Genomic DNA, 12,349 nt, shown 5'->3' on the forward strand with positions numbered 1-12,349 from the left:
CACACCCGCTAATCCACCACATGCTCCCTGTGCCCTCATCCTAAGAGATGTTCTCCGCCAGTCATTCGCATGGCAAACTTTTGAAAGGAAACCGCATTCTGTAGTCTGTGCTGGTTCCATCAAAGTAACTCATAATTGGTTTTTTTTATTATAGATTTTGCCCAGAGAACTTTCAGAAAACTCTTTCTGGACCCAAGCAAAGGAAGACAGATTTGAGAAAGATGAGCTGTTTGCAAAAATAACCCTCACCTTCTCTGCGCAAACCAAGTGTGAGTGATCTGAGATGCTTTTCATTATCACTGTCAGGCAGGCATTAGGTTGCCATCACTTTGAAACTTTGTTAAAGTGGTCGAATAATGACTGACTATTGAAACAACCGGTGTTCAGCACTTATCAATCACCAGGGTAGTTGCACTCAGCCATGCTGTTCTTCTACTACAGCCTATGATGAATATGGCAAAAGTGAGTGTATGTGTGTGTGTATATTAGGCTCACATTAGCGTTTTGCGGGGCTGCGTCGGGCGCAGCCGCGGCGACACATGCGTCATGCTCCCCTATATTTAACATGGGGGCGCATGGACATGCGTTGTCGTGCGTTGTGACGCATGCATCTTTTTTGGCGCAAGCGTTATGGCGCACAGGACGTAGCAAGTTGCATTTTTTTTGCGTCCAAAATCATGCCAAAAAAGAACGCATGCGTCACAAAATGATGCGTTTTGCATGCGTTCTTGTTTGCGTTGTGTCGCTGACGCAGCACCGCATAACACAAATGTGAACGTAGCCTTACACACACTGCTCCAAAAAATAAAGGGAACACTTAAACAACAGAATATAACTCCAAGTAAATCAAACTTCTGTGAAATCAGTCTGTCCAATTAGGAACAACACTGATTGACAATCAATTTCACATGCTGTTGTGCAAATGGAATAGACAACAGATGGAAATTATTGGCAATTATCAAGACACTCGATAAAGGAGTGGTTCCAATGCTTTCTGGCTGATGTTTTGGTCAGTTTTGAATGTTGGATGTGCGTTCACACTCGTGGTAGCATGAGACGGACTCTGCAACCCATACAAGTGGCTCAGGTAGTGCAGCTCATCCAGGATGGCACATCAATGTGAGCTGTGGCAAGAAGGTTTGCGGTGTCTGTCAGCGTAGTGCCCAGAGACTGGAGGCGCTACCAGGAGACAGGCCAGTACACCAGGAGACATGAGGGGCCATAGGAGGGCAACAGCAACTCAGCAGCAGGACCGCTACCTCAGCCTTTGTGCAAGGAGGAACAGGAGGAGCACTGCCAGAGCCCTGCAAAATGACCTCCAGCTGGCCACAAATGTGCATGTGTCTGCACAAACGGTTAAAAACTGCCTCCATGAGGATGGTCTGAGTGCCCGACGTCCACAGATGGGGGCTGTGCTCACAGCCCAACACCATGCAGGACGCTTGGCATTTGCCACAGAGCACCAGGATTGGCAAATTCTCCACTGGCACCTTGTGCTCTTCACAAATGAAAGCAGGTTCACACTGAGCACATGTGACAGACGTGACAGAGTGAGCGGCGGCTGTGACCGCACCCAGGCATTGACTGACAGCCGGCTCTGTACTGATGCACTGCTAACCCAGCTGTCAGTCATTGCCGAGGCACTGGTTACCGCCGCTCTCTATTTACCGTCCAATGATTGAAAGCATGCCGGCCACATCTCTAATTAAACACCAGAGGGTGCCAGGAGGAATAAAGTTATTTTTGTCCTGCTAGCCAGGGTCTCAGTGCAGTGGCCACACAGCTTAAGAAGGTTACTATCCTACAGATTAACCCCACATCTGCAGCTTTGTAGTGTTTCGGGACATGACCGGTTCCCTTAAACCAAATTCAGGTAAAGGTTATGTAGGAGCCATGAGCAGAACGGAAGAAATGACACAAGTTATCTGCAAGGAACAAGTCCCAGTTGTTTGTGTCCATATACCCGCAGCCTTTCCCTGCTTTATCAGGGACCTCTGTAATATATGTGCGGCTGTATTTTATGTCCCCAAGTGACATCACTGAAGGGCAGGGATAGGTTGTGTCTCCCATTTACTATGTAATGATATTTTTTCCTTTCTTCATTGTTAAACATCCTCTCTTGCTCGCCCCTGATTAATGGAGTTCCTCATCTTTTAATTCCACTTCGGTACATTTTTTTATTAATGTAATGTTTTCTGCCCTCTACGTTGTTGGAAGCGGTTTTAAGGGGGGAAAAAAAATAAAACTGCTTTTGTGTAATTATAGCGAGCGCCAGCTAATGCCCTCTAAATACCCCCTGTGTCGTCTGCATACCAAGAACCTCTCCGCTAGCCTGTGATTGATGGGTATTGGTTGTGGCCAGAGTTACATGTCAAGGACGTTTGCCCACAGAGGATGTTGCTAGCGGATTCTGAAAATTTATGTTAAGCGATTTCTTTCTTCATAGAAAATATCTGTTTTCCGCAGAGCTTCTTTAACAATGCATTGGATCTGCAGGTGGCAGCCTGAACGGTTCGGTGTTCTGTGTCTCAGCATTACAATATTGTTTCAGGATGATTATAGTGATAGGATGTAGACCGTTCATGAATTTTAACATTTTACTTTGTTTCCCCCCCACCCTTCTGCTACCTGCGGGATGTTGTCTGGATGGTTCCTGTGGTGATTACAGCTTCCAAAGGTAAGTGCTTCAGATTCACTTGTTTTTTTCCCAGTGCCAAAAAATAAATAACGTTCCATCTGGACCCCCTTGTAGCACACTTACAAAGCCAGGCGGCCTGTGGTGTACCTCCCCAACAACATATCCGCCACTTTGAAAAAAGTCTCCTCATGATCATAAATGGGTAACATTGCAGGTGCTTATACAAGCCACAAACTCTGCATTAAAAATCCACTCAATTCTCAAGAACAAAGGGATTTTTTTGTATTTTATAGCTTACTGCTCGTTGCCTAGATTACTGGCCACCTCTTCAGTATTATCAGCGGTGGACGGTCTTCTAGGCAGAGCGAGCACTTGCAAGTTCTCTCCTTTATAGAGCTTGCAAGTGCTGCTTTGTAGCTTGACTAATCAAGAGACAATGCTGGCAGTCCGGGGCCAGCGGCTAAACCATGCCCGTGGTCCAAGCGGTCAGTAATCAGGAGCATATCAGCCCCTGGCAAGCAGAAGGCTGGGAGGCAGAGGAGCGGTGCGCTCCTGAAGATACGATGATGGGCACTGAGTCATGTGAAGTTTGCCACGATTTTTACAATTGAGAAGGTCCTGTCCTGTTTATCTGAAATCTCCCTTATAGGGGTATTCCCATCAGACATTTGGTGAAATAAATGCTGGATGTCACATTCAGGCAAAAGAAAGATGTACAGGTGACTGCACATATATAACATATATATAATATTTTTCCATTTGCTTTTTTTTTTTTTTCGCTGAAAGGGCCAAACCAATCCTAACCTTTTCTCAACGTGGATCTCTGTCCGGGTGCTGAGGTCCACACTTATCAGATATTCATGGTGTTTTTATCTAAAAATGCTTTGAGCGTCCGACATTGCAGAAACCGAAGATGTTTGTTCAAAAGATTAACTGTGTAACGAGCCTGAGGATGACCCTAATCCAGTGTCAAAATGCCTTCTGGTCTAATCATGTTGTCACTTATCCACCGCATAGTTGGTGTTAGATCGGTGTAGGGGCCACCCACCTGTACCTGGTGGTCTTCTCTGTTATTTCCTCCTCGCCATGGCCTTGTAGTCAGTCAGTAGGACTGAAGAAAAAAAGTGAGCATTTTCATCTAATACCTACTTATCTGGGAATGGAGTTGAAAGGGGCATGGGACTTGCGCTCAACCACTTCATGGCCACAGTCGCCGTCAGTGATAGACATGGCTACACATTTTGGCTTTTGATGGGTGTCACTGCAGTGGGTTCCACACCTATCCAATAACGTGCTTAGTACACAATACCCCTTTAAGGCCATGTGACGCGTGTGTGACACACGTGTGTGTATTCTGTATTTACACATAGGTATGTATGAATATCTCCATGTATAGTGATGTGGATACAACTTTGGTGTCAGTCAGACGTGTGACGCACGTGTTTGTAGTGTGTGTGTGTGTGTGTATTCTGTATATGCAACCCCTGGCAAAAATTATGGAATCACTGGCCTTGGAGGATGTTTATTCAGTTGTTTATTTAAGCCGATCACAGACATGGCACAAAACTACAGTCATTTCAAATGACAACTTTCAGGCTTTAATAAATACTAAAAGAAATCAACAACAAAAAATGTGGTAGTCCGTAATGGTTACTTTTTTAGAACATTCAGAGGGGGAAATTATGGAATCACTCAATTATGTGGGAAAAAAATTATGGAATCATGAAAAACAAAAAAAAAACCACTCCAAAACATCACTAGTATTTTGTTGGACCACCTCTGGCTTTTATAACAGCTTGCAGTCTCTGGGGCATGGACTTAATGAGGGTCAAACAGGACTCTTCATCAATCTGGCTCCAACTTTCTCTGATTGCTGTTGCCAGATCAGCTTTGCAGGTTGGATTCTTGTCATGGACCATTTTCTTCAACTTCCACCAAAGATTTGCAGTTGGATTGAGATCCGGACTATTTGCAGGCCATGACATTGACCTTATGTGTCTTTTTTCAAGGAATGTTTTCAGAGTTTTTTTCTCTATGGCGGGATGCATTATCATCTTGAAAAATGATTTCATCTCATTGGAACGGCACCAAACAAAAGTTCCAGAACATCACCTTGCCCAATGCAGATTCGCGATTCATCACTGAATATGACTTTCATCCAGTCATGCACAGCACATTCCACGATTGCTTTTCCTTAGCCAATTGTAACCTTGTTTTTTTCTGTTTAGGTGTTAATGATTCCATAATTTTTGCCAGGGGTTGTACACGTAGATATGTATGAACATCTCCATGTATAGTGATGTGGATACTACTTTGGTGTCAGTCAGACGTGTGGAGCACGTGTAGATATGTATGAATGTCTCCATGTATAGTGATGTGGATACTGCTTTGGTGTCAGTCAGACGTGTGGAGCCCGTGTAGATGTGTATGAATGTCTCCATGTATAGTGATGTGGATACTACTTTGGTGTCAGTCAGATGTGTGGAGCACGTGTAGATATGTATGAATGTCTCCATGTATAGTGATGTGGATACTGCTTTGGTGTCAGTCAGACGTGTGGAGCCCGTGTAGATATGTATGAATGTCTCCATGTATAGTGATGTGGATACTGCTTTGGTGTCAGTCAGACGTGTGGAGCACGTGTAGATATGTATGAACATCTCCATGTATAGTGATGTGGATACTACTTTGGTGTCAGTCAGACGTGTGGAGCACGTGTAGATATGTATGAATGTCTCCATGTATAGTGATGTGGATACTGCTTTGGTGTCAGTCAGACGTGTGGAGCCCGTGTAGATATGTATGAATGTCTCCATGTATAGTGATGTGGATACTGCTTTGGTGTCAGTCAGACGTGTGGAGCACGTGTAGATATGTATGAACATCGCCATGTATAGTGATGTGGATACTACTTTGGTGTCAGTCAGACATGTGGAGCCCGTGTAGATATGTATGAATGTCTCCATGTATAGTGATGTGGATACTGCTTTGGTGTCAGTCAGACGTGTGGAGCACGTGTAGATATGTATGAATGTCTCCATGTATAGTGATGTGGATACTGCTTTGGTGTCAGTCAGACGTGTGGAGCACGTGTAGATACGTATGAATGTCTCCATGTATAGTGATGTGGATACTGCTTTGGTGTCAGTCAGACGTGTGGAGCACGTGTAGATATGTATGAATGTCTCCATGTATAGTGATGTGGATACTACTTTGGTGTCAGTCAGACGTGTGGAGCACGTGTAGATACGTATGAATGTCTCCATGTATAGTGATGTGGATACTGCTTTGGTGTCAGTCAGACGTGTGGAGCATGTGTAGATGTGTATGAATGTCTCCATGTATAGTGATGTGGATACTACTTTGGTGTCAATCAGACGTGTGGAGCCCGTGTAGATGTGTATGAATGTCTCCATGTATAGTGATGTGGATACTGCTTTGGTGTCAGTCAGACGTGTGGAGCCCGTGTAGATGTGTATGAATGTCTCCATGTATAGTGATGTGGATACTGCTTTGGTGTCAGTCAGACGTGTGGAGCCCGTGTAGATATGTATGAATGTCTCCATGTATAGTGATGTGGATACTGCTTTGGTGTCAGTCAGACGTGTGGAGCACGTGTAGATATGTATGAATGTCTCCATGTATAGTGATGTGGATACTACTTTGGTGTCAGTCAGACGTGTGGAGCATGTGTAGATGTGTATGAATGTCTCCATGTATAGTGATGTGGATACTGCTTTGGTGTCAGTCAGACGTGTGGAGCACGTGTAGATACGTATGAATGTCTCCATGTATAGTGATGTGGATACTGCTTTGGTGTCAGTCAGACGTGTGGAGCATGTGTAGATGTGTATGAATGTCTCCATGTATAGTGATGTGGATACTGCTTTGGTGTCAGTCAGACGTGTGGAGCATGTGTAGATGTGTATGAATGTCTCCATGTATAGTGATGTGGATACTACTTTGGTGTCAATCAGACGTGTGGAGCCCGTGTAGATGTGTATGAATGTCTCCATGTATAGTGATGTGGATACTGCTTTGGTGTCAGTCAGACGTGTGGAGCACGTGTAGATATGTATGAATGTCTCCATGTATAGTGATGTGGATACTGCTTTGGTGTCAGTCAGACGTGTGGAGCACGTGTAGATATGTATGAATGTCTCCATGTATAGTGATGTGGATACTGCTTTGGTGTCAGTCAGACGTGTGGAGCCCGTGTAGATACGTATGAATGTCTCCATGTATAGTGATGTGGATACTGCTTTGGTGTCAGTCAGACGTGTGGAGCCCGTGTAGATACGTATGAATGTCTCCATGTATAGTGATGTGGATACTGCTTTGGTGTCAGTCAGACGTGTGGAGCACGTGTAGATACGTATGAATGTCTCCATGTATAGTGATGTGGATACTGCTTTGGTGTCAGTCAGACGTGTGGAGCCCGTGTAGATACGTATGAATGTCTCCATGTATAGTGATGTGGATACTGCTTTGGTGTCAGTCAGACGTGTGGAGCCCGTGTAGATACGTATGAATGTCTCCATGTATAGTGATGTGGATACTACTTTGGTGTCAGTCAGACGTGTGGAGCACGTGTAGATACGTATGAATGTCTCCATGTATAGTGATGTGGATACTGCTTTGGTGTCAGTCAGACGTGTGGAGCACGTGTAGATATGTATGAATGTCTCCATGTATAGTGATGTGGATACTACTTTGGTGTCAGTCAGACGTGTGGAGCCCGTGTAGATATGTATGAATGTCTCCATGTATAGTGATGTGGATACTGCTTTGGTGTCAGTCAGACGTGTGGAGCACGTGTAGATATCTATGAATGTCTCCATGTATAGTGATGTGGATACTGCTTTGGTGTCAGTCAGACGTGTGGAGCATGTGTAGATGTGTATGAATGTCTCCATGTATAGTGATGTGGATACTGCTTTGGTGTCAGTCAGACGTGTGGAGCACGTGTAGATATGTATGAATGTCTCCATGTATAGTGATGTGGATACTGCTTTGGTGTCAGTCAGACGTGTGGAGCACGTGTAGATACGTATGAATGTCTCCATGTATAGTGATGTGGATACTGCTTTGGTGTCAGTCAGACGTGTGGAGCACGTGTAGATATGTATGAATGTCTCCATGTATAGTGATGTGGATACTACTTTGGTGTCAGTCAGACGTGTGGAGCACGTGTAGATATGTATGAATGTCTCCATGTATAGTGATGTGGATACTACTTTGGTGTCAGTCAGACATGTGGAGCACGTGTAGATATGTATGAATGTCTCCATGTATAGTGATGTGGATACTGCTTTGGTGTCAGTCAGACGTGTGGAGCACGTGTAGATATGTATGAATGTCTCCATGTATAGTGATGTGGATACTGCTTTGGTGTCAGTCAGACGTGTGGAGCCCGTGTAGATACGTATGAATGTCTCCATGTATAGTGATGTGGATACTGCTTTGGTGTCAGTCAGACGTGTGGAGCCCGTGTAGATATGTATGAATGTCTCCATGTATAGTGATGTGGATACTGCTTTGGTGTCAGTCAGACGTGTGGAGCATGTGTAGATATGTATGAATGTCTCCATGTATAGTGATGTGGATACTGCTTTGGTGTCAGTCAGACGTGTGGAGCATGTGTAGATATGTATGAATGTCTCCATGTATAGTGATGTGGATACTGCTTTGGTGTCAGTCAGACGTGTGGAGCACGTGTAGATATGTATGAATGTCTCCATGTATAGTGATGTGGATACTGCTTTGGTGTCAGTCAGACTGTGGAGCACGTGTAGATATGTATGAATGTCTCCATGTATAGTGATGTGGATACTGCTTTGGTGTCAGTCAGACGTGTGGAGCCCGTGTAGATACGTATGAATGTCTCCATGTATAGTGATGTGGATACTGCTTTGGTGTCAGTCAGACGTGAGCGTCTGCTTCTCCATGGACGAATCGTTTATTCCGGATGAAGACTATGTATTTGTAACACACGCTTGGAAGCACAGCTCCACACATACAGATAAAACGTCTTTGATTAGAAGAATCCGCACATCGCTAAAATATTCACGGCAAAGTGAGAATCCCTTAAGTAAAGCGTGTGCCGTTGTGTTTGCAAATCTCCAGCTTCTTGACTGACCTCTGAGGAAAGATTCACTGGCATTAGCTAATTAAGGGGTTAATAAGCACAAATGAAATGATTCCTGCCATCAATAGGCTTTTACCGTGCGCAGCCAGACGCCCGCTCCTCTCCCATCTTGTATCCTGTCAAATTAATGACACCATTAATGTCATTTAACTGGAGGTGCCACCTAGTGTTATTTCTCTCCTAATCAGTGCTAATCTTTAGCAAATCTCATGGCGCATGAGATAGTAATAGGACGCGTCCTCCCATTCACACACCACTGTGTACCCACTCTTATATCACTCACGTCTCATCTTCTGTCTCCTTCCAAAGCTCCATACCCCTTTGACAAAATCTTGAAGTCTCCATTTACATTTAAATGGCTGCCTATGGCGTCTTATTTTGGGCATGGAACAAATGTTTGGCCTCAATTTATTCTATTTTTTTAATATCCTTGAAGACACACTATGTTGTCGGTTGGTTGTATGGTATCCAGATGGCTCCCCGTTGCCTTTGATCTGCTTAAGAAAAAAAAGCTTAATATGCCCCATTGCTCCTCCACAGTTGCTCTTTTCCCAGTGTTTGCGTTGATGATGACACTAGACTGCTGCCAATCACTGGTTGCAGTGGTCACATGCTATGACATCACCACTGCAGTTCTATAATCTGACACCAGGGGCAGTGGTGGAAAGGCATGGCTCCTTTTTTTTTTTTTGTGCACAGCCCAATGATTAATGCTCCGCTCCAGTGGTGTTTTTTTTATTTTTATTGCACTGCTGGAGTAGTGCTATAAATGTAACTCCCCTGTCTCATTCTCACCCGCCTTAATCGTCTTCCAATGTCTCCGGTGAAAGTGACCTGCCGGGAGTTCCAGTGTTTCATGGAGCTGCGCGCAGGTCACTTTTTCAATAGAAGTCTATGAGAGCCTGGTTCTGGCTCTAATAGACTTGCACTGAGACCTTGTGACGTAGCTTCTGACTTCCAGACAGTCAGAAGCTGCACTCGCAAATGGCATCAGGGGACCGGAGAGGCACCGAAAAACGATGAAGACGCCGGAGGGTGAGTATATGACCGAAAGCAGGAGACTTACATTCAGGGCTCATTTACACTTGCGAGACATATGTTTGAGTCTCGCAGGTTAAAACCTTATTCTGGCGCCAGCACTCCAGAGCGGAGCGTGCAGCCGCACAGCAATACATGGAGCCGCACGCTCCGCTCCCAAGTGCCGGCACCAGAAGAGGGTTTTAACCTGCGAGACTCGGACATATGTCTCGCAAGTGGAAATGAGCCCTTACAGCGCCACTCCAGTGCTGAAAAAAACAAGGCTGGAGTGGTGCTTTAAAGGAATAGAAATTAGAAACCCCTTTAATCTGTCTTTATTTCTTATAACTAGTGAAGAAATTAGTTTCCAGTTGCGGACCACTGGTGATGGGCGATCACCCATGCAATTCACTGGAGAACAGAACTTGGAAAGGAAAGCCAATGATGTCCCCACCTTCCATTTCTTATGACGTAACGTGTGCAGGAACCATGTTACTAATGGATATCGTGCTCTATGTTGCCACTATATATTGGTATTCTTGTCTTACTGGTCCTGTGTTTCCATCCTGGTGTCCCGTACTCAGGCAGTGCGACCTTCTCCAGTGATCACCATGTCGGACCGCTTTAGAGCTCTTGGATGCCATCTCTTTAAGTGGCTGAATGGTCTTATTTTGTATCAGGATTTTAGATCTCTGCTGTAAACAGAACGCCGAAAAGAAAAATGCAGTTTGGTCATCATGCAGATGTTCCCGTAGTCTGTAGCAGCTTCTGCTGCTATTCATCTGATGGATTTTCTCCAGATCTCTCGCTTTACATCTGCTCGACCTTGCGGAGGATGAAGCCCGACACTTGTTAATGGTAACTCTTCATCTGACAACTATCCATCGCTGTTCAATCAGAAGGGGCTTTTGTGCACTATTGATCTCTTATGTCACGGGTTTAATCCTTTGACCAGCGCTGTAGTAGTCGGCGTCCGGTACGCAGCTGTTCCCCATTCTCTTTGATGGTGTGCTATGCCGCAGAACGCTCCGAGCACCTGTCAGTGCGGACATCAGTGCTAGGCTTTGTGTTGTGGATTAATTGGTGATGTGGCTGTCAGATAAAGGCGAGTGCGTGATGGTCGCACACATCCAAGCTCCATCTACCTGCCCTGCGCTACCTTCAGCTGCATAACGAACGTTACATATATATACTACAAGGCAAGGGGCGAGGTTTTAATACATCTGTGCGTTCCTGGCACTTTGTCCATATGCATGTGTGTGTATATGTGTAATGTATATGTGTACATGTAATGTGTATATATGTACACACGGACAGAAGAATTAGGACACATTTCTTAATCATTGTAGTCAGGTCTCATTCAATCCCATTGCCCTCGGAGTATCACATCCGGCCCCTCGCCATGAAGTCTTTTTTTATGAATGAGTGACAGTGGTGGTAAAGAGGTCACGAATACCAGCTAGTCCCATAATAGGTGTCACAAGTCCGTTCACAAGACTTCTACCATCCTAAATATTCCACCATCACCTCTGAATGTTATTACTGAAAAGTGGAATGAATTGAAGCAACTCGGCCACAAAGTGGAGACCCCATAACATTAGAGTGGGGTCACCGAGTGATGAGGAGCAGAGGACATAGAAGCCATCAACGCTCTGCTGACTAGACCTCCTTTGGCATTAACCCCCATCCCTGCACCAAAACTGCACCAGCAGCTTCTTGGTGTGGGTTTCCATGGCCGTGCAGCTGCGTGCAAGCCTTACATCACCAAGCACAATGTCAAACATTGGATAGAGTGGAGTAAAACCACCACCACCGCATTCTGGAGCAGCGAAAATGTGTTTTGTGTAGTTGTGTGTGACGTTTCTTTATCTTGCAGTCTTGATGGCAGAGTCCGGGATTCTGAATCATGCCACCTGGGGGATGTTTGGCGGGGAGAGAAGACTACACAGTTGTCACAACACAGCTGTCGGGTGACCCCGGACCAGGTGCTCCTTCTCTGTCCCAAACAATAAAGGGCACCCTATCTCGCCCTGCTCCCCGGGATTCTTCAGATGACAAAGATGTCGGGGCCTCCACCCTTGCCTTAGCTCCTGAGTTAGCCCTCCGTGTGTTCTCCTCACCCACCCAGGGATGAGGGGGCGCTTTTGTGCACCACAGTACACCAAATTTGACAAACAAGGCTACACAGACAAGGGATAACTGAAAACTCCAGAAACACAAAATATTCACTCGCATATAACAGAGGAATGCATCGGGGTGTGAAGGTAAGGGAATAAACAAAAACAGAGAAGGATAAGGAATTACCAGCATGCAAACCAAACAACCATCACTGATAACTCCTGCAACTCTCCTCATATGTGCTCCTCTCTCAAAGCCATGCAGCAAATGCTATCTCTGACAAGAATTAGTTACAGAGCCCAGATTATAAAGGGGAAGGGAGTGGCTTACCAAGCTCAGCTGTGAACACAGGGATTTCCAACATGGCTGATTAACCCATGTTCTTCCAGAAGAAATAAACACATTTAAAATGAAGAAGTGCTTCTTCT

At 45.0% G+C, this 12,349-nt stretch overlaps 1 protein-coding gene across 1 annotated transcript in view; it reads left to right on the forward strand.

Annotated features, from left to right (window-relative positions):
• The window catches only part of DIAPH1 (diaphanous related formin 1), a 266,129-nt gene that overhangs the window by 119,807 nt on the left and 133,973 nt on the right, over nt 1-12,349 (forward strand). The window contains exons 17-18 of the mRNA XM_069763736.1: nt 155-269; nt 2,669-2,677. Of these exons, the coding sequence (XP_069619837.1) occupies nt 155-269; nt 2,669-2,677 (124 nt within the window). The remainder of the gene's footprint in view (nt 1-154; nt 270-2,668; nt 2,678-12,349) is intronic.

Source organism: Ranitomeya imitator, chromosome 4, assembly GCF_032444005.1.
Source record: "Ranitomeya imitator isolate aRanImi1 chromosome 4, aRanImi1.pri, whole genome shotgun sequence".
In the NCBI taxonomy this organism is placed as follows: Eukaryota; Metazoa; Chordata; class Amphibia; order Anura; family Dendrobatidae; genus Ranitomeya; species Ranitomeya imitator.